Source organism: Rhinatrema bivittatum, chromosome 9, assembly GCF_901001135.1.
Source record: "Rhinatrema bivittatum chromosome 9, aRhiBiv1.1, whole genome shotgun sequence".
NCBI classification, from domain to species: Eukaryota; Metazoa; Chordata; class Amphibia; order Gymnophiona; family Rhinatrematidae; genus Rhinatrema; species Rhinatrema bivittatum.
Window position 1 is genome coordinate 266724022 of NC_042623.1, and position 23201 is coordinate 266747222.

General features: G+C 43.7%; 1 protein-coding gene across 1 annotated transcript in view; it reads left to right on the forward strand.

The window, feature by feature from the left end:
• The window catches only part of TF (transferrin), a 79832-nt gene that overhangs the window by 25392 nt on the left and 31239 nt on the right, over positions 1-23201 (forward strand). The window contains exons 8-12 of the mRNA XM_029615185.1: positions 4246-4423; positions 12546-12694; positions 14756-14852; positions 15609-15647; positions 21765-21938. Of these exons, the coding sequence (XP_029471045.1) occupies positions 4246-4423; positions 12546-12694; positions 14756-14852; positions 15609-15647; positions 21765-21938 (637 nt within the window). The remainder of the gene's footprint in view (positions 1-4245; positions 4424-12545; positions 12695-14755; positions 14853-15608; positions 15648-21764; positions 21939-23201) is intronic.

Below are 23201 nucleotides of genomic sequence, written 5' to 3' on the forward strand. Positions count from 1 at the left end.
TGCGCATAAACCGAGTTTTGCATATTCTGTGCCTTTCCGTGCAGCAAGGAGAGGCATTCTGGGGAGCAGAGCTGGTGCTTGGTATGTAGGTTATGCCATGCGACCTATGCCCCCCCAAAGAGCAGCTGTAACTTTACGCAGGATAACGTGTGTACATTCTTGGCCAATTACCCAAGGATTTTCAAAGCAAACTTATGTGCATAAGTTCACTTTGAAAATCCTTGGTAAAGTCTGCATGGACTTTACTGCTAATCAGGCTGTTTGAAACACACCCTCCCTAAGACATTTAAAAATGATAGATTTCCCGAGGTTCTTCCCTTATGCTTAACCCCCTCAAGACAATTATTGGTTGAGTATTTATCTTATTGACTGAGGACCAGAAGGGCCGCCTCCGAGCAGAATGCCTCAGCGATGCTTGAGTGCCAGGCGAGGCATCTCAGGAGCAGGGTCAAAGCGCGCCCCTTCCATGGTGCTCTCTGCACTGCACTGGCCCTGCTGGATACGAGACTTCAGCATGAACAACCTGCTGCACTGTTATGGCCATGTCACAGATCCTGCTAACTCCTTTTTACGGCTGCCTTTCCAGTGTCCATATTATTGGCTTCTTGCATGTCAATAAAATGGACGGGTGAGGATTGGTCACTGATGCTTTTTCAGAACATCAGAAAGATGAATGCCCTGACTACTATGATGGGGATTACAGTGAATGCACATCCCTTTCTGATGTTGTATCAAGCTTTACTCTTTGCTGGATGCACATAGAACCTTGACAGCAGAAAGAGACCATATGGCTCATCTAGTCTGCCCGTCCACACATTTGCTCAGCTTTACAATCCCTTCCACTCCCTCAGAGACACGCTGTTCTTGTCCCATGCTTTCTTGCGTTCAGATACTGTCCTTACCTCCACCACTTCCACTGGGAGCTCTTCCATGTATCCGTACCCTTTCTGTAAAGAAATACTTCCTTCGATTACTCCTCAGTCTATCTCCTTTCTCCCTCATCCCTCATGTTGAAAGAGGCCTACCTCCTGTGCATTCATACTGGAGGTATTTAAATGTCTATATTATATTTCCCCTATCTTGCCTTTCCTCTAGGGTGTACATGTTTAGATCTTTAAGTCTGTCACCCATATGCTTTACAAAAAAGACCACTGACCATTTCAGTAGCCACCCTCTGGACCAACTTCATCATATTTATATCCTTTTGAAGTTGCGATTTCCGGAACTTGTCACAATATTTCAAACGAGGTCTCACCAGGGATTTTACAGGAGCAATATCACTTCCTTTTTTCTGCTGCCCATTCCTCTTCTTATCCATCCAAGCATCTTTCTGGCCTTTGCCATCCTCTTGTCCACCTGTTTGGCTGCCTTGATATCAGATATGATCACCCCCAGATCACACTCATTTCATGCATGGAAGAATTTCATCCTCTGTACTGTACTGCACCCTTGCGATTTTGCAGCCCAAATCATGACTGCATTTCTTAGCATTAAATCTTAGATGCCAGCTCTAGACAATTCTTCAATGCTTTGCTAGATTCCTACTTATGTTTTCCACACCTTCCTGGCTATCTACCCAGTCAGATATAGTCTGCAGCAAGATAAACCTTTCCTAATAGTCCTTCTGCAATATCACTTCCGAAAATGTTGTACAGAAGCAGTCCAAGGCCTAATTTCTATGGCACACCACTAGTAATGCCCCGTGTACTGAGCTCCATTTACCACTATACTCCGTCTCCTCACACTAACCCTGAGATATATCCCATTCAGCTTCATCGCTTTATTTACTTAAAGCTTAGTCAGTTCCCCATGAACACACTTTTGTGAAAATTGTTTGAGGTTTACCTGACTTCCAATCATATTTGTGTTCATTGTCTGCGGACCTACCCCTGGCCATTCCTCTGTGAACGCCAAACAGAAAAATGTGTTAAGCAGTTCCACTTTTTCTTCCTCAGCCTCTACATAGTCCTCCCCTTCTCCTCTGAGTCTGTGTAAAAAAAAAAGAGGGGATCTGCTGGGAGACTGGTTTTTGCAGCGAGACAATCCAGACATTTGAAGATATCAACTTGCCAGATCTTTGGCATTATTGTTTCTTTTATATAGGATTTTTTTTCTAGTTCTCATTTTTGTTTTATCCTCATATTTTTCTATTTATACCTTTTTTTATTATGACCATACATGATTTCTGGAACTGGAATTTCCTGGATCCTCTTTTCGGCTGTTTGTGTTATATTCTTATTTTACATCTGTGATGTCAGCATACGATTCTGATGAGGATCAGCACAGTAATATCTTGATTTCATTCACAATGAATGGAATGGCTGAGCAGAAGGATCCTTCAAACACTCTCAATATTAATATCTACTCAGGAACAACTTATAAAGCAGAATGAAAAAAGGGTCTTTGTTTCCTTTAATTGCTAATTGAAGGGGTAATCTTGTAAGAGCCTTTATACATTTTACATCAAATACACGCAAGTTTTTGCCAATTTTCAAAGCAAATTTATCTACTTTGAAAATGATCTCGCCAAACTTGCTCCCACACACAGGCCGATACAGTAAGGGCGCGTTAGAAAAAGTGCGGCAGTGCCGGGCGCCCGCTCGTTTGCCGCGTGCACAGTTCGGATCACATACCGCGTCCAAGAAGCATCCATGAAGGGCAATCCATTTTAGTGTATAGAGCGCTATACAGCGCCTATACAGTATCCTGGGTGCGCTGGTACCTGTCATTTCAAATGACATTTGAAATGACAGGTACCAGGAAGTGGATCCCAACTTAAAGCAAAAGAAAAGGATCAGAGAAGTATCAGCCGGCCTAAACTCTTGCCTGCCCAACCTAAAATCCAACGCACCGGGAAAGCCACGCTTCAGGATCGGGCAAACTTTCCCCAGCCCCTGCTCACCTGCCCTGGCCGCGTCCATGGGTTCTGGTCTCCGGAGCAGCCCCAGTCCTCTCTCCCCCTCCTCCCGGGGGCAGCCGGCGGCGAGAGCGGCTTCAGCAGCCCTCGCCGGCGATGGTGAATGAGCGCACACCATGACCTCGGACGTCCAGCCGGGTGCTCAGGTCACGGCGTGCGCTCATTCACCATCGCCGGCGAGGGCTGCTGGAAGCCGCGCCTCGCATGGGGAGCGCCCGATCCGCCCCGGGCTGCTGAAGCCGCTCTCGCTCTCGCCGCCGGCTGCCCCCGGGAGGAGGGGAGAGAGGACTGGGGCTGCCCCGGAGACCGGCATCCATGGACGCGGCCAGGGCAGGTGAGCGGGGGCTGGGGGATGGGATTAGTCGCGATCTGAAGCGTGGCTTTCCCGGTGCGTTGTATTTTAGTTTGGGCAGGCAAGAGTTTAGTTATGGAGGTTTAGAGGTTATGCTTGGAAACAACAGGTCCTTCCTTCCTTCCTGCTCCGGAGCTGTCAGCGCGCCCGCACGGGAGATCGGCACCATGGACACGACCAGGGCAGGTGAGTGGGGGCTGGGGGAAAGTTTGCCCGATCCTGGCTACTCTAAAGGAGGTTAAAAAGGCGATAATCGGGGCGCTCGTTACTGTATGGGAGGGAATAGCTAATCCGATCTTTACATCTCATATACATGCCGCGGGCGGAAAGGGTTACCGGTTGATTTAAAGAAGTGGTAAGGATGGGTTAAAAGGGATAGTGAATCGCAGGTTGGACTAACGCAGCCAAATTGTGAGTAGAAAGCGGGTTAGAAGCAGGGTAACCGCGGCCGCACTTTACCGTATAGGCCTGACAGTTAGCAGGAAATTTGATGTGTATATTTTTAAGATACAACAATGTGCATGTAAGTGCATGCTCTCCCAGCTGCACACCGGGGAATGCTTCCTCTCAGTCTGCTTAAACTTGATATGCATACAGGAGGTACATGGCTATGTTTACCTGCATTTCACATGGGCAGTTTCATAGGCAGCCTTTTCTGCCGGTAAAGCACAATTTTACCCATAGAAAGGCCTTTGAAAATTATCTTTCCCTATTAACTTTTGTAAAAAGAAAATGTCGCAGGTGCTTTTAGATTTCCAAGTGCTTTGCAGGAGAGCTGCTTCTGATCTCTCCAGTGCTGAATATCCTGGAGACTCCTCCTGAGAGTTGGAGACATGGAAAGTGTAATTGGCAATTAGGTCTCTCCTTAGTTTTTCACTTGTTTTCCAACATTTAGCCATCCTAGATTGCTTTTGTTTTTTGTTTTTTTTTAATTACAATTACAATTTCCTTTCACCAATGTCTTTCCTACTCACAGGAGCAGTTTGGGAATGAAAAATCTGACCCAGAGGAGTTCTGCCTCTTCCGCTCAAGTTTTGGAAAAGACCTGCTTTTTAAAGATTCCACCGGAAGGCTGGAAATTATTCCCAACAAGATGGATGCCGCTCTCTACCTGGGCTCCAAATACATTTCTGCAGTCCGGGCTCTCAGAGAAGGTAGGTAGAGACCAAGCTTGAGGATGGTACAATGCCACTTCCTCCGAGGGGCGGCCAATATAGAAGACTCAGCTTATCTTCTGCTAATTAAATGTGAAAGACCACAGATATTAAAACTGTATGCACAATGGAACCTCAGAAAACTCCCCCCCCCCCCCCCACACACACAGTTTCCTACGACAAGTATGTCATGATTCTTCTAAATTATGTGGGAATTATGTGGCAAATTTGCCTAATTTTGCATGATGATTCTGACTGCAAAAATTTCATTTTTTTATTGAAAACCATACATTTTTAATAAATATTTATAGAAAATACATTTTTTATTTGTAATAAGTGCAAAAATCAATAATTTATCAAGTTGACGTATTACAAACATTTTACTGTGAAATATTACTGCACTTTTGAATTGAAAATGCAACCCTCAAGAAAATATGAAAAGAAGTCCTTATCATCTTTCTAAATTCACCCACTCCCTCCTGTTCAGGACAAAGGAAGGGGTGGGATACAACAGAAGGAGAGGGTTCCCTGCAGGATGTTTTCAAGGAAGTGGCTGGAGAAGAAGCAGAGAGGAAAATGAGACTGAAGGCAGATAGGCACTCTGCAGCTTCAAAAGACTGAATTAAGAGGTGTGAAAGCTTTCAGGAATATTGATTCTGTGGTAAATTATAAATTATACAGGTATAAGCTATGCAGTTTCTCCCACAGCCGTACAATTGCAGGAAGCTAGGGGCACTAATTATGAACCTCTTCTGTTTATGAAGCTGCTGTAGATATCAATCCATAGGATATACACCAGTAATTTCCAAACTGATCCAGTCAGTCTGAATCTCAGGATATCCACTATGCATGAGATACTTGTGCCTGCTAATATCTTATACATATTCACTGTGGGTGCCCTGAAAAGGAGATTGGCTGGACGGGCTTCCAGAACTAGTTTGGGAATCACTAGTATGCACCAAATCCTTGAAACTCCATCCCATTATTTAGAAAGTCATCATGAATATTTTTCATTATATGTAGTCAGACCTCACTATAATATCCAAAATTCACAAAGTCCCTGGGGATGAGGTATTATGTGGGGAGGAATTAGTCATAACAGTGGTAACAATGACAAAATAAACTATAAGACATACAAATGAAACCAAATAATTCTTGGAGACCAGAAAGTCACCCAAATAAATATGTTATACATTTCTACAAATATAAAACCAATCCTATGACAGCATGTATGTATACCGAATGTTAGATATTTGCATATACTTGAGATTTCAAAGAGAGAGTTTGTAAACAGATTATCTTTGCAAGAGTATGTGATAACGTGGAGTGGTCCTTGGCTTCAGGGAGGCATGCTGGAGAACAGAAAAACCATCTGGACTCCACTTTTCAATAGAAAGGCAATTCTATTATTTAAGTAAACAGAGGGACAGCAAAAAGCCTGCTTACCTCAGCAGTGCTACATCAAAAGTCAAGCATTCAGACATACAGGGTTCTGGCATAGTTCATGGAGCCTGGGCTTTTATTCCTCACCCCTGGGAAATGCCCTGTGGCCTAGATTTCCCACTCTGGGTCATTTAAGGTTTTCTGGGGTTCTAGCCTATATACACCTTCTCAGAGTGATACAATGGTATTTGATATGAGCTAGGCTAAAACTGCTTCTTGTGGATCAGATGGGTAGGGAGGTCAGATAATTTTATGCCTAAAATTTGTTTCATAATGATAGTGATGATGATAACTCTCTCGTCTGGTTCCATGCACCTTTTTGTCAGCATGTGCCTATCACTCATGGGTCACAGTGTATACACTCAGGATAGAGTAACTTTAACTTTTCACTTAGAAGTAATTGTAACTTTGCAAATAAATATGTCTGCAATTGTTTTGGTAAAACAGGAAAGGGGCCTTGCAGACAGTTCTCAGTAGTCTCAGCAAATACATGTTGATCTTGGCTTCTTCACTGGCAACAGCATTTTGTAGTCTTCCAACTTGTTTAAAATCATGAGAGGTCTAGAACGGGTAGATGTGAATCGGTTATTTACTCTTTCGGATAGTAGAAAGACTAGGGGGCACTCCATGAAGTTAGCATGGGGCACATTTAAAACTAATCGGAAAAAGTTCTTTTTTAAACTCTGGAATTTGTTGCCAGAGGATGTGGTTAGTGCAGTTAGTGAAGCTGTGTTTAAAAAAGGATTGGATAAGTTCTTGGAGGAGAAGTCCATTACCTGCTATTAAGTTCACTTAGAGAATAGCCACTGCCATTAGCAATGGTTACATGGAATAGACTTAGTGTTTGGGTACTTGCCAGGTTCTTATGGCCTGGATTGGCCACTGTTGGAAACAGGATGCTGGGCTTGATGGACCCTTGGTCTGACCCAGTATGGCATTTTCTTATGTTCTTAAGTCTCATCGTTGGCCTGTAGGATTATGCATGAAACCTTGTCCCATGCAATATGTAATATAACAGAAGCAAAACAGAGGTGCTGTGTTTTTTTCCAATCTTGTAGAGATAAATATAAACTAATTTCAGTTTTGACTTTATAGCGACAGTGTGTTCTATCACACAGTGATACAAAGTTAGTTATCAGGGTTATTTTAGTAGTTCTTTTTTTCTTTTCTGGAATGAAAGCCCTGAGCTTGGAAGGGCACTCTTAGCCACCTATTTTTCCCCTGTAAACCTATGCAGGACCCAGGCTAGATGCCTGGTCCACCTTAAATCCCCGAAAGGGAGAATGCTTCATGGATGGGACCCTGCAAGGTAGGAGGAGCTCAGACGGTGTGACCAGCTAGCAGGAAATAAGAGTGGAAGCCCAGCTGGGATAGCGAGGCCCCTGGTCCCTCCTGGAGTAGGAGCTCCTGAACTGCTCTGAGAAGTTGTGTGTAAAGAACACTGCAAAGGCAGGCAGTAATTGTGAAGTTGAGTTTGTTGTTTTGATTTAATAAAGAGAAATTATATAAGAAAAGGCTGGATTCTGCATACTAACTTTTCCAGCATATTTTGCTCGGCCAGTCCTCACACATGATATCAGCATGGGATTTTTTTTTCCTCTTAACCCGGTACAGAGAAAAGCCTAAAGCTTCCAGAAGGAAGGTAAAAGTTTGTGTGTGCATAGCCTGCAAGAAGTTTGTAGGCAAGCACTGCTGTATTGTGCACCAGAGACAGAGAAGAGAAAAGTTTGCTTGCTGTGTAGTGCCTACCAGAAGCAGCTGAAGGCAAAAGCGTTTGGCTTGCAGAGCACAGTGAAGCCAATTAGCACTGCTAGGACTACAGAGCACAGAGAAAGAAGACAGCAGTGGTGGGGCCTGAAAAGAAGCAGGTTTAGGTTTTTTGTGGAGCTGGTGAGGCTTGGTTTGTTTGGGGTTGTTTGTTTTTGTTTTGGGGTTTATTTTTACTTTTTTTTTATTTTTCCTTTTTGGAAAAAAAAAGTGTAGAAGAAAAGGGGGAAAAAAAGCTCACAGTCATGAACGGGGCTGAAACAGGGTGTGGTCCCTCTACAGACTAAAGGGATCACTGTGTGCACAGGGCCTGACCCTAATAAGCTCAGGCTCTGAAGAGAGAGGAAGAAAAGTGAGAGCAGCACCAGAATGCAGAAGCGCGACTGGAGGGAGTCTGCAAGCATTGAGGCAGATCCTCCAAGAAGGGCAGAAACAGCTGCAGGAGGGAGTAAGGAAATAGCAGGAGATCTTCAGACAGAGCCAGCTGTCCTGGGATAAGCTTAAAGATCCTGGACACAAACAATGCTCTTCTTGCCACCCTTACAAAGTGGAACTTTTGTGGCCTGGGAGCTGAGAGCGCCACTGCAGTGGACTCTGTGGGAGTCCAGCATCCTAGGGGCGAACCTGTCTACAGCTCAAGCTGGCAGTGGGAGTCTGTCAAGGAGCCTGGGAAGCAACAACTTGGCTCATGCCAAAGCAGACCCTGAGGGGCATGAGCCCACAAGGAAGAAGGAAACTGAGCAGGAGAAGTGCCAAGGGCTAAACTCTGCAAGAACTATGTTAGTAGAAACAGAGCTCATGGTGGAGCTTAGTAGCTGTACCAGGAAGCGACAACACAGAGTGCCCAGAAGGGGGCGGCAAAGAGTAGCTTGTGGGGTGCAGCGCTGATTGGCCTAGAGCAGACACGGCAGGGAAGCCAGATGGATCCACTGCTGCCAAAGACCCTAAGGGAAGTACTGCTGTGACCCGAGAGGAAAGTGTGGCGAAGACCCCAGCAGAAGATGCTACAGGGACCCCAAAGGCAGGTGCAGTGAAGACTCCAGTGAGAGGTGCAGTGGAGATCTGAGGAGAAAACCACAGAGAGCCCAGTGGAAGGCACTGTGGAGAACCGGAGGAAGAGACCATGGAGAGCCCAGAGGATGGCGCTGTGGAGACCCCAGCAACTCTGGGTACAGTGAAGGCAAAGAGTGGCTCTACAAAGGAGACACCAGAGGCTAGGAAGCACTCACAGCTGGTAACAGAGGAACAAGGACTTGATGTCCTCCAGCTAGTCCAAGAAGCTCAGTCATGGAATTTGAACCCGGAGCCAGCAAAGAACTCAGTAAAAAGACTGGGGGTGCACACTGCACAAACGGCACATTGGGTGGTGATGGTAATGTTGTCTAGGGTATCCCTAGTAGGGAGGGGTTGAGCATGACCCTAGAACCCTGGGCCCAAGCCTAGTGGACAGGAGGCCAGATGAGAGGGAGTGGCAATGTGAAACACTTCACTGGTTAAAATCCAGGGGGAGTGAAGACTCTTGGCCTGATGGATCCAAGCTGAGGAGAGGGGTATGTGAGAGAGTGCACTAGTTTTTCCCCTCTAAATCTGTGCAGGACCAGGCTAGATACCTGCTCTACCTTAAATCCCCTAAAGGGAGAATGCTGTATGGGTGGGACCCTGCAGGGTAGGAGGAGCTCAGAGAGGGGAATAGAGTGGAAGCCCCTTTAGGATAAAGAGGCCCTGTCCCTGCAGGAGTAAGAGCCATTGAACCGCTCTGAGAAGTATGTAAAAAGATAGGCAGTCATTTTGTTGCTGTTTTGATTTAATAGAAAGAAATTGTATAAGAAAAGGCCAGTGTCAGTGTTCTAACTGCTCCAGCCTAGAGGATTTTTCTCGGCCAGTCCTCACACACCTTTTCGCCAGGGGATAAAAACTGAGGGATCTCAGTTCGAGCTGCCGGTGAATAAGAGAACCTGATTTAAAAGAAAAGTGGTAGTTGTCCCTGCCGAAACCACGGTCTCAGAGGCATCCTCGTGGCTGTCGCTGACTCCATCCCTGAAGCCGTAGAGGGTAAAGCATAAGAATATAAGAACATAAGAAGTTGCCATACTGGGTCAGACCAAGGGTCCATCAAGCCCAGCATCCTGTTTCGAACAGAGGCCAAACCAGGTCACAAGAACCTGGCAATTACCCAAACACCAAGAAGATCCCATGCTACTGATGCAATTAATAGCAGAGGCTATTCCCTAAGTAAACTTGATTAATAGCCATTAATGGACTTCTCCTCCAAGAACTTATCCAAACCTTTTTTGAACCCAGCTACACAGATCTGAGGCTTGTGAAGCCTCCCCAGGGACCATATCATCTTAATACAGGTCACACAAATTAAAGCTGGTACGCCTGTGAAGTACCTGGAGCTGCAGGCCCCACAGCAATGGCTCCTCTCAGCCGGCAGAACTCAAACGATGGAGAGAGAGAGAGACTGGTGTTGACTGAAACACTATCTCCCCCCGAAGAAAAAAAACATACCCCAAAAACTAGCTATCCATATAGCGCCACACAAGCCTTGTGAGAGAGAAACTGCTTCTGCTAGCTTGGTTACTTCTGTTCCTCCTTACTTTTTGTTGCCTTGGAACAGACTCATCGAGGTAAGCAGTGAGGGGACGGGAGGTGTTCAGCAGAGATTCTGAAGATTGTCTCCTCGCAGAACCCTTCCTCTCTCTCATTTCAGCTTTTTTAGACCCTGCCATGCAAAGGACCCCCAAGTTCTACCAAATCACTTCTGGGACTGGTAACCTGGCGCCGGCCGTACGGCAACACGATTCGAGTGCAGGAAGTCGCTTCCGGACCCCCGCTGGACTTTTGGCAAGTCTTGTGGGGGTCAGGAGGCCCCCCCCCAAGCTGACCAAAAGTCCCTGGGGGTCCAGCGGGGGTCCTGGAGCGATCTCCTACGCTCCTGACGTCGGGGGACAAAAAACAAAATGGCGCCGGCGCTACCTTTGCCCTGTCATGTGACAGGGCAAAGGTAGCGCCGGCGCCATTTCTACAACGCACGGAGGTCCGAGAGTAAAAGATCACACCGGGACCCCCGCTCTGGACCCCTGGTAATTTAAGGCATTTTGGGGGGGTTCGGGAGGGTGGGGGATTTATTTTACAGGGTCGGGGTGGGTTTTAGGGATGTTTTAGTGTGCCAGTTTTCCCGCCCTCCCCCGATTTACACGATATTTACAAAAACAAAACCGCGACGATCCGATTCCCTCCCCCCCCCAGCCGAAATCAATCGTTAAGACGATCGATCACACGATTCACATCTCTACAAACTAGTGCAAAACCCAGAAAGGGGGCAGGCCCAGAGAGTCCTCCTGCTGCAGCATCTGACACTGGCGTTTCTCTGTGATGCGCCACTTCTGAGTAGTGAAGATGATGTCACAAAAGAAAGCTGTGGGCTCTGCCTCCATCTGCTGGTAGGGGGACATAGCCTATTCGTCTTGTGGCTTATGTCCTCCTATCAGCAGCTGGAGGCACAGCTGGACTAGTGTAGCAGGAAGAAATGGAAAAATTGCTTTTAATGCTATCCACAGACTAACTATGAACATGAAATGTGGGAATCTCCTACATAACTTGCGTGGGTGCCGCGCAGATACAATTGGTCCACATGCTACACACACATATGCTCACAGAGAGAGCCATTTTTGCAGGTAAAATCATGCTTTACTTGCAGATATTGGGGTTTTGGACATTGCCCTCCCTGTGTGCGAGTAAAAGTAGGCTCAGAATTCCACTACACATGTACTTTCACCCACAATCAAGGAATTGAAAAACGTGTGGAACGTATGTGGTATGCTAGGCAAAAAATGTATCCGCAAAAAAAGAACTGCAAGTGTGTGCAGGTGCTTTATTTGTAAGCGGTTTTTAAAGTGAAGGTATGTACATGCTATGAATTTGAAATTGAATGCAAAGTCCATGGCTAAAAGGTTCCTGTGGACTTGGCAGTTATGCAGGCATTATGAAAGTTGCCCACAGGGGTGGCTGGCACGTGTGCTGCATTGGGTGTGGGCTTCGAAAACAAGCTGGCATTTCTGCGGAAGACAGCAGAAGGAAGATGACCAAGCAGGCTTTCTGGTGACATTTGTTCTCAGATCCTAAGGAAGTTTTGTGCCAGTGCTATACTATTCACTCCCTACCTTGTGCATTCTGTACTCTTGCTTCTTTTATCATTGAAAAAAAACTTTGCTCAAGTTTGGCCCTCTGAGTCAGTAAACCAGTGAAGAGCCCTTCTTAAAATAATGATGGGCAGTAGCAAAATTCTTGAGAGCTCCATTTGTGAGCCTATTTTGAGGCAGTGGCTATTGCTAAAATTGTGGCAAGCAGTGCCGTCATGGAGGGATACTATTATGTTTTTTTGCATTACCTTTCCTAGCTCTGATATCGCTTCTTGTCTCAAGATTCAATAAAAGCATAAAGTTAACTGAAATTAATTTAGTGATTTCTAGAGCCATTCTTCCAGATACAGAGCCACAATGAGTAGCCTGTATATTAGCCTGTGATCGTGATGCTGTTTGAGGTCCCACAAATTTTGTTTCCAGGGGATTGCAGATTAGTCAGATGTGGAGCCCAGTTCTACAACAGCAGAGTGACTTCCAATCAGGGGGCTGCCTTGAGCTGGAGAAGGGTGTAGTGCAGTAACGAAATAACAGCCCTCTCAGCCTATTTAGACCAGAAAGTAGGACAGGGCTCACAACTCTGTGTGTGCATTGTTACCACTGAGCTACCCAACTGGTCCCAGCATTGAAATGAATGAGACCAGGTAAGGTAGACCATAAGCAAAGTATCTTACGGTGACACAGGCTGAATGTGCACACAGCCCCACTACAGGGATCACTCAGTTCAGTCGAGTTTCAGAACAACTCCAATTTTCTTCATTTCCCAGAGGAAACCCCTCCTCCTACAGACAAAGTGCGCTGGTGCGCTATTGGGAGAGAGGAAAGGCAGAAATGTGACACCTGGAGTGCATTGAGTGGAGGAGTCATTGACTGCATCACTGCTGACTACTCTGAGGAGGGCATGGCCAAAATCTTGGTAAGAGTTCTGTTTAGGTGTCAAATCCTGTTTGCAGATGGATTAATTATACTGCGCTTTCAACTTGGCTTCTCTGTTTTTCATTCGACTGTAGTCCTGAATCTATCCTAGAAAGCTGAGAAACATAGAAACAGAGTTCACTTTTCAAGAGTACCCACGTGCCCAACTTAAGCAGCCAAAATCTGGCCAGTTAAATACAGGCTTGCAATTTGTATAGCGTGAATTAACGAGTCAAACCTAGCCTGTTGGTGCTGAAAACGAGCCTTAAGTTAAGTCAAGAGTTCACCCCCAGGAAGCCTCTGGGGCTGCCCATTTTATGGATGGCCAAATTTAGGACTAGATTTACTAAGCTGCCATATTGCTAAAACACCTGTAAAGCAGTGTTTAATGGGCGATGTTTGGGCTTGAAACCCGCCCCTATAACAATGAACTGCTTTGCATGGCATTTGCATACATGAATTTTGAAAATCCATGCAAAGCAGCTCATGCATGCCTAATCCTATGCAAATAAAATTATGCAGCTGAATTTAAAAAAAAAGAAATCAGCCCAGGCCCTAGGTCAGTCGTCCAGTCTAAGCCCCAGCAACGGGGCCAGTCCTTCAAGCCAGGCCTTTGTGTGGGACCTAGGCAGAGGTCACAGTGACCTCCCACAGCCTAGGCCTAGGCCTTCGGATCCCTCCAGACTGGGTAAGTGGGAGCCGGGGAAAATCCTGGCCCTAGCATTTTTCCAGGTGGGAGGGATGGGTGGGTAGGCAGGCCTTGGGTGGCCCCAATTCTTATTTTAAATCTTTTTTTTTTTGTTTGTTTTATTTTTGTAAACTTAAAAAAAATAAACACTAAACAAAACAATTTGTGAAAAAAGCACACCCCAATAATAAAATTATAAAACAATTATTTTCCCCAGTACATCCCAATTAATCACTCCCAAGATTTGAGTTTCTTCTTTTATCCATACAACATAATTATCAATAGTGATCTCTCATTGGAGTCTTTCCTATCCAGTACAATTTAAATTTCTATTGCTTGCCTTTAAAGCTTTGAATGGCCCTTGTGCTCCACATCTGAAAGGGAAATTAAAATGGTATGAGGCTAACAGGAATTTCTGATTTAAAAAAAGGCTATTCTCTTGAATTAAAGCTTTTCATAGGAAGCGATTGCAAAATCGCTTATTTGCAACAGCAATTCCAGCAAAATGAAATTCATTTCCACTAGGTTTAAAGGAAGAGAAGGGTAGTTTAAAATTAAAAAAAAAAACCCGTGAAAACGCTGTCAAGATGGCTACCTCAATATATACCATATTGTTACAGACTCATTACTCAAGCTCAAACTTTGCATATCACAGCCCATCAGATTAAATCAGTAGCAACATCAGCAGAATTTATTAACGCTGCATCTATAATGGACATCTGCAAAGCAGCAATGTGGTCTTCCTAATATACTTTTAGTGAACACTTTCCCTTCAATAAGGAAACCAGCTCAGGTTTTAATTTCGGTCATTCAGTGTTAGAGAATATTTCAAAGTAAATAAAGAATCAAAAAATAGAATGTAAACATTACTAAACAACTTTCTGCAAAGAAAGAAAAGAGAGGATATGTTATAGTACGAAAACTGTTTTTTAAATAGTTAATCTACAGCCTTAACTAAAGAGTCCCAGTTGTGTGGTTCTATTGTCTGGCTTGTCCATGGGGAAAAAGCAAAGTTGCTTACCTGTAACAGGTGTTTCCCAAGACCAACAGGACAAACAGGCACACGAACCCCATCCCTCCCCGGAAAGTTGAGTTAAGCCTAGTATTAGACTGAGGTGGCTTATGCAGTGGAGTTGGCACAAAGGCAGTTGTGCACACTCAGGAAAATTCTAGTAATCCTGAGCTAGGAGAGAGCAGTGCTTGACGGCGCCATTGGAAAACATCACCCAATCATGTGACCATTTGTCCCTTAAGTCGGGGTTACACTGGAAGGCTGGATATTATCCTGGGGATGAGGTGGTACATGGGTGAGCAGACTGAGATGTGAGCATAGCCAATAGCACTGTCCTTCACAAGTAACGTTTGTTATTGCAGAAAGGGGAAGCAGATGCAATGACCGTAGATGGGGGCTTCCTATATACCGCAGGAGAGTGTGGCTTGGTGCCAGTTTTGGCAGAATACTACAAGAAAGGTGAGTAAAGGTCACGTGCATCTCCATGTTGCTCTTAGTAAAAGTTTAATGAAAGATCAATGCCTCGTCACATCACTGTGATTTTCTCATTAGCTCTTTGGAATCCATGAGTTCCAAATTTGAATGGTAAGGTCTAATGCATTTTCTAAATCTAAAAAACTCACTATAGGTATCAGAGGGTTAAAGTACATAGGAGAAACTGTACTACTTTAGAGGGAAATCTTCAGAACCTTTTTCCATGGATAAACAGTTGTTTACCTAATGTAAAAAAAGGGCTGCTGAAACCTGCCCCTTCTCAATGCAGGTCAAAGTACCCATGCGCACACCGTTCATACCATGGGTATTTTTAGCCTTTGCAAAGAAGGAACGGAGGCAAAACACATGCAGGGATTGCAGGTCAGAATTCCCACATGTACTTAAATGCATGTACATTTGGTATCAATTAGTGTACAGGCTAAATAGACTTGTTGCTCACTGTCCAAATTTTCAAAGGGAAACTCCACAAAGAGGTCCCCTATGAAAATCGGCTTTCAGGCCTATGTTTAATATAAAAAGTGTCCCCTTATTGAGCAGATTGCTTTCTGATTTGTTTTTCACAAGCAAAAAAGGGTTAATAATGCAGTACCATGCTCGGCTACAATGTACATCTGTAGCTGAGTGGATCGACTAGTAGAAAAAGATTGTCTTGAAATGCATCAGTTTAAGCAAGTAAATGTAGAGCCTATCTAATTCCCCCCCTTTACTTCCTTCTTACAGAGGATATAAGCCCATGCAACAAAGTCTGGTCATCTTCAGGTAGGTAAAGCTGTGAAGGCTTAGAGGTGAATTTCTTTCCTTTTTATCACTTTTATTCAGTACTTTGGCAGCACATGTACAAATTGCCATGCCAATACCACTCCTTGAATGTAAATCAAGTTTCTCATTCAGAGGATTATTTGTTTGAGAGCAAAGTTTTGCGGACCCATAGCCAGAGGTGAGTATTGGGGAAACTGGATACTTCTCAAATCCTCAGAGAGCATGTGCTGTACCACAAAAGGGATCTGAACTTCAGTGACATTCTGAATCAATTGATGGACCTGGCCCCATAACTTTTGAATAGAGGGAAATGTCCAGAATAAATGTCCCAAGGTACCATTAGGAGCTTTGCACTTAAGACATTGTCCTGTGTTGGAAATTTTCATTGTGGCGGCTCGTTCATGAGAGATATTAGGCATGCATGAGAAACTTGTATTGAATTATATCTATGCTTTTGAAATTGCATTTGTTTCCAGTAATCTGGTGAGAAAAGTTTAGAATTAGTACTCTGTTATATAAGACCATATACAATCTGGCCCCTAGAAGGTCCATATTCAGCCACTTATCCTGCTAACTTAAGTTTATGTATTCAGCGGCACAGCTATCTTAAGTTAACTGGATAAGTTTATCTGGCTAACTTTAGGACAGATCTACAGGCTGACCAGAGTTAAAAGACAGGAACAGAGAATACAATTAAATGGTCTGTTTTCATAGTGGAAAAAGGTAAACGATAGAGTGCCTCGGAGATCTGCTCTTGCACCGATGCTTTTCGTTGTGGGGACGCTGGAGGCAGTCCCATCTCTGGGATTTCCTTGTACCATTGGGCCACGACACCATCGCAGAGGAGCTCCGGCAAATGCCGTGGCAGACAAGGAGTGTCAAGCACGGGCTGAAGATTCAGGAACGCTGAACCCTGGCCACTACCAAACCTGATCGCATAGAGAGAGACCCAACAAGTAATGTTGGTCTCTGAAGTAGTCTTCCGACCACTCAATAGCCCTTTTGGACCTGCTGCACGGGAGCAGCAAATGCGACAGGACAGACAGTGGTTGAAGGGCGAAGAAATCAGATGAAGATATCAAATGAAGACAAAGATTCAGGATACATGAAGACTTCACGGAGACTTAGTTACATGAAGAGTCGAAACGAAGACAAAACTTGAAGGGCTGAGATGAGACTCAGGGTATCCAATGAAGGTACGAAGTCTTGTAGGCTAAAATGAGCATTGGTATACAGAGGACTCAGACGGAGTCACAAGGTTTGAAGTTATCTGATGGAATTCTGAAGTGGTACTACCACATCACGCACCCTACACTACCAAGCAAAGCAGGTCGCGGACCACATTCTCACACGCCCTACACTACCAAGCAAGGCAGGTCGTGGACCATGCTTTGAGGTCTCCCAAGCCAGGTTGAAGATCCAGGATGAAGACTCCAGCGAGGCCTGACTCGAGACGCTCCCTCCCGGCCAATTAAGGCAAGGTGCGGACACGCTAGGACGGACAGGATAAGCAGAGTTCATATCCAGCGGAGAAAGGTGCAAGAAGCTCCGAAGATCCGGACAGGATACAGGAAGAAAAGGTTAAAACCGGGGTTCCAGCAAAGGACGCCCTCAGGATCCAGGGGCTCAGAGTAGGACTCGGTGCGGAGCTTGAGCAAACTCGGAGTATGAATGCTGATGCTGGGAAGATAAAAGTTGGGATCATCTGGAGTATTGTGCTGCCAAGACGAAGAACATCCGAAGAACGAAACATCAGCAGATCTGGGAAGAATGAAGACATCAGGACAACTGGAACTGACGAGATGAAGACGTAGACATGGAATTCCAACAAAGAAAATGGAACAGAGTGCCAATGAGAAGCTGTATTGAAGAGAAGTCCAAAGGAGGACTGGCTCCTTGCGAAGGCAAGGAAGAAGTGAAACCAGGCTTTTTTTATAGGGCAGAAGAGAGACTCCCTTGATGACATCAGAGGTGGACCATGCCTTCACTGGCCCTTTAAATAGTGAAGAGAAGCGTGGCCCCCCCAAAGAAAGCAAGAGTGGGCAGGACCTTGGAGAGTGGCGTCCCTGCCGCTGAAGAAGGAGCAGAAGCAGGAGCTGGGCCACAAACCAGGCCCTGATGTTGGAGGTGGCTCCCTGCCACAGAAGATGAACCAAAGGCATCTCCAGCCACCAGGAAAGACCGTCTGCAGCCTCCGAGCCACAGAGATGAAGAGGACAGCAGCGGTTCCTGCTGCAAAGAGGGACACCCCAGGACAGCCTCATGGAGATGGCGTCTGCGGTCCCAAACCACAGTGAAGAGGAAACGGCGGCGGCTCCATGCCACGGGTAGCAGCAGTGAAGGCGGCAGATCCAGGCTGCATGATGGACAGGCAGCGGCTCCAGCCACAAAGAGAAGGCGTTGGCGGCCCTCCAGCTGCGGAAGAAGAAGAGAGAGAGGAGAAAAAAGGTGAGATACTGCCCAGAGAAAGCAGAATCGTAACACTTTTCAGTATATTTACAAATGATCTGGAAAGGGATACAATGAGTGAGGTGATCAAATTTGCACATGACACAAAATTATTCAGCATAGTTAAATCACAAGTGGATTGTGATAAATTGCGGGAAGACAAGTGGATAAGTACAAGATGATGCATATAGGGAAAAATAACCCATGCAGTAGTTACACGATGTTAGGTTCCATATTAGGAGCTACCACCCAGGAAAAAGATCTAGGCATCATGGTGGATAATGCATTGAAATCATTGTATAAAGGAAATACTAGCCAACCTAAAACTCATCCTCAACTTCGACAAGACAGAATTAATATTATTAGACAGAAAGAACAACTCTCCTCAAATACCACCACTCAATCTCATGAACCAAAATACCATCATATCTCCAATCAACCATGCCCGCAACCTCGGAGTAATAATTGACAGAACTTTCTTTCAAAAACCATATCTCAACAAAAATCAAATCGGATATCATAAGCTACTTACACTCCTTCATCTAAAATCTTTTCTTTCCAACAATGACTTCAGATCAGTCCTTCAATTATTAATTTTCTCCAACATAGATTACTGCAACTCTCTTCTTTTCAACTTACCTCTAAACAACATTCGCCCACTCCAGATCCTGTAGAACGCAGCTGCAAGAATCCTCACCGGATCGAAAAAGCACGATCACATCATTCCAACACTTATTTCACTTCATTGGCAACCAATAAGATACAGGATTGAATACAAAGTAGAGATGTGAATCGTGTCCTCGATCGTCTTAACGATCGATTTCGGCTGGAAGGGGGAGGGAATCGTATCGTTGCCGTTTGGGTGTTTAAACTATCGTGAAAATCGTTAAAATCGTGAGCCGGCACACTAAAACACCCTAAAACCCACCCCGACCCTTTAAATTAAATCCCCCACCCTCCCGAACCCCCCCAAAATGCCTTAAATTACCTGGGGGTCCAGCGGGGGTCCGGAACGGCCTCCTGAAATCGAATCGTGTTGGTCTATGGCCGGCGCCATTTTGCGCCGCCATTTTGCAAAATGGTGGCGCAAAATGGCGCCGGCTGAAGACAACACGATTCGATTTCAGGAGGCCGTTCCGGACCCCCGCTGGACCCCCAGGTAATTTAAGGCATTTTGGGGGGGTTCGGGAGGGTGGGGGATTTAATTTAAAGGGTCGGGGTGGGTTTTAGGGTGTTTTAGAGTGCCGGTTTTTCTGCCCTCCCCCTTCCCCCGATTTACGATTTTTTAACGATAAATCGGGGGAATTGTTATTGTATCGTGGCCCTAACGATTTTTGACGATTTAAAATATATATCGGACGATATTTTAAATCGTCAAAAAACGATTCACATCCCTAATACAAAGTCCTATCCATCCTACATAAAATTATATATGAAAAACAAGAAAATTGGCTAAGCCCCTCTATACAACTGCATACCCCAAGCAGAAACCTTAGATCAGCAAATAAGGGGCTCCTAAAAACACCACCAATGCACTCAAATCAACTCACCTCAACTCAAAAAAGAGCAATCTCCCTTGGTAGCCCAAAACTCTGGAACTCCCTCCCAACTGAGCTCAGAACTCAAGAAAACCTAAAAACCTTCAAAAAGGAGTTAAAAACGTGGTTTTTCAACAAAGCATACCAACTCACCCAATGAACAACACAACAACATCATTGCCCTCCAATCCATCCTTAAGAATAAATGAAATTCATCACAACTGTGTTTTATAAATAAGAAGTGAAACATAAAACTGAACAGTAACCTTGCATATGATACCCCCTATGCTTAATAACAGTTTGTACCTTTGGAAACCCTGTTTAACCTGCCTTATCCCTGTAATCTTGTATTTTGTAAACCGTTATGATGGCGTTATTTTGACGATTCCGAATGATGGTCCATAAAACTCGTTAAATAAATAAATTGTTTCAGTGTACTGCAGTGGTCAAAAAAGCAAGCAATCTCAAAAAAGATATAGTTGCACTGGAGAAGGTACAGAAAAGGGTAACCAAAATGATAAAGGATCCCCTATGAGAAAAGGCTAAAGAGATTAGGATTGTACATCTTTGAGAAGAGACAGCTGAGGAGAGATATAATAAAGGTCTATAAAATCATAAGAGGACTAGATTGGGTAAATGTGAATCTGTTTTTTACTCTTTCAGATAATAGGACTAGGGGGCATGCCATGAAGTTAGCAAGTAGCACATTTAAAACAAATCAGAGAAAATTTTTTCACTCAACACACAATTAACTCTGGATTTCATTGTCAGAGGATATGGTTAGGGCAGTTATTGTAGCTGGGTTTAAAAAAGGTTTGGATAAGTTCCTGGAAGAGAAGACCATAAACTGCTATTAATCAAGTTGACAGAGAATAGCCATTGCTATTACTGGCATAAGTAGCATGAAATCTGCTTAGTTTTTGGGTACTTGCCAGGTACTTGTAACCTGGATTGGCCACTGTTGAAAACAGGATGCTGGGCTTGATGGACCTTCAGTCTACCCAGTATGGCAATTAATGTTCTTATGAATAAGTTATTCAGCTAACTTGATGTATAAGTGGTTGCTGCAGAATGCGGCCAAATATTTAAAAACATGCCACTTAGCTGGATAAGTTGGAACCTACCTAGTTAAGTGGCGCTGAATATCTGCCTCTAGATGTTGTAATGCTGCATTAAAATTATATAACCCTTTTCTAGAAATTTGTTAGATGTTCCATCAGTAAGACAAGTTAAATTTGCCAAGTCTTGAGATTGTTTATTTTGTTTAGTTGGCCCAAGTTTGTAGAATTTTCTGCTGGATGATCTCAGATTTGAGACATCATTTATTAAGTTTAGAAAACCGTTAAAGTCTGTTTATGCAGCTGTTTATTCCAAACCAGCTGACCTCCAGCTAGAATTGAGCCTTGACTTTCAGATGGTCACTTTATGAGATCAGACATTGATCCACAGATTTGACATAAGCAACACTGTTATAATATCATGATATTTGTTTGTTTTGTTGTTGATTTTATGATTGTTTTATTGTAATCCTTTTAGAATGGTGGAAAGAAGTTTAAATAAAATATAGTATTGAAAGGACCATTATAAAAATGAATCTCACTTTAACATTAGTATACGTTCTGGATTTTATTCAGCAGTCCCAAAGTTCATGAGCCTCACAAACTATGTACTAATCAATGTTTTATTTTTTTTATGGACAATAAAAATTATGCAAGTTTATCTTATTGGAAATTTCATTTATTTATTTATTTATTTAACAGTTTTTCATCGAGGATATCACGTCGGTGTACAGTGAACAAAAACATTACTTAAGTGCAGTATTAATGACATTAGGGATATAAATTGACAGGAAGGCTTATATTTACAGTAGAGTATAAAGCAGAACACAATGCTTTATTTAGTGAAGATATCATGAGCCTAAGTTACAAAAGTTTATTTTTTTTAATAAGTGCAGATTGGAGAAATGATTCTTGAATGAATTGGGTCTGTGCCCTGAGATTTAGCTATGAAAAACTTAGTGCAAAGCATGCTGGTACAAGCCATCAAGCTGGTTGTTGCAAATGAACCCAGCCTTAATTTTCAGATCCCCTCTTACAAGTAAGTGATTAAAAACACACTCTGCTTTTGACAGACACTACTACCACATACTTTGCTGTGGCCATCGTGAAGAGTGAAAACAAAGATATTACCTGGACCAATCTGGAGAAGAAAAAATCCTGCCACACCGCCATCAACAGACAAGCTGGCTGGATTATACCCTTTGGCCAGTTGAATGATGAAAAACGAATCCAGAGCTGCAACTTTGGTAAGTAAACATTACACTCCCATCCCTGCACTAGTTTTCAATACTGTTGTGTTATAGTACACCCAGCACTGCCATTATATACTTGGTAATCCCGCCCGTCTGAACGGACACTGAGACCTGGGAGCCCACCTACCTTGAGATGTCAATCCCCTGGGGCTAGATAATTATCTGAATGAACTGCTGCTAGCAGCTTGTCAAAGAGGATAACTTCTTAGGGAGATCTCATGGTGATTTCAGAGGTTAACAATGGTCCCAGATAATTGGGATTTATCAAGCCTGTTAATTTTATCAAGTGTGAGAAAAGGGAAGTACTCCAGTAGTTACAAGGGAAGGTTAAATAGGTTGGAAAAGAGAGAGGTGAGATGTCTACTTCTCCCTAAGAGAGTAAGGAGGGTTTGAGGGGCACTTGGGTAATAAAGAATATGGGGATTTGTATTATTAGTTAATACATGCTCGTTACAAAAATATTGGTTGTATTTTTATTTGATTCAAGAAGATGGATCTATTTATTACAGAAACCTGGATAAATAACTCTCAAGCAACTTCTATTTCACAAGCTTACCCTAAGGGTTGTAAGATTGGTTTGAGGAATAGACGTGGCCGGTGCAAGGGCATTAGATGCCCTAGGCAAACTATATAGCCTTGCATAACGCATCCCTTTCCCCCAACCACCCCTGGCCAACTCCACACACACAGTTAAGAGTTATGCATTTCTAACAGTTTACATGCAAAATCTCAAAATATAATATTTTAAGATAAAAAAATATCACTTACATTATATTTACATTCACTGCTGTGATGCCAACCAGAAATCCCTGCAAAAAAACCTCTTGGAACCCATATGGTATGAGGCCTGTTCTGTATTGTGTGTGGGCTTGACTCTCCAAAAGCCCTAAAACACTAATACACTTCCTATTGGGAGAATGCCTCACTTCAATCACACATGCTGAACATGACTAGACCCTCATCAAATACAGAATAGAGCAACCATAAAGCAGAAATACAAACGTGCAGACAAAAACTGAACTGGAAACCATAAGAAGCCAAACGCTCTATGAAGTGCAACAATTAAAACCCAGAACCATCACCATTCCTCAAACATCAAACAAAATCAAGAAATATAATAAATACATAATCATAATAGTAAAAACTACTACTAATAATATTTCAAAAACAGATGACAAAAGATCAGTTAAAAACTCATATACAATTTTTGTAATGTCTCAAACACCAATAAAATATTTCAAAACAGCAGACACATCA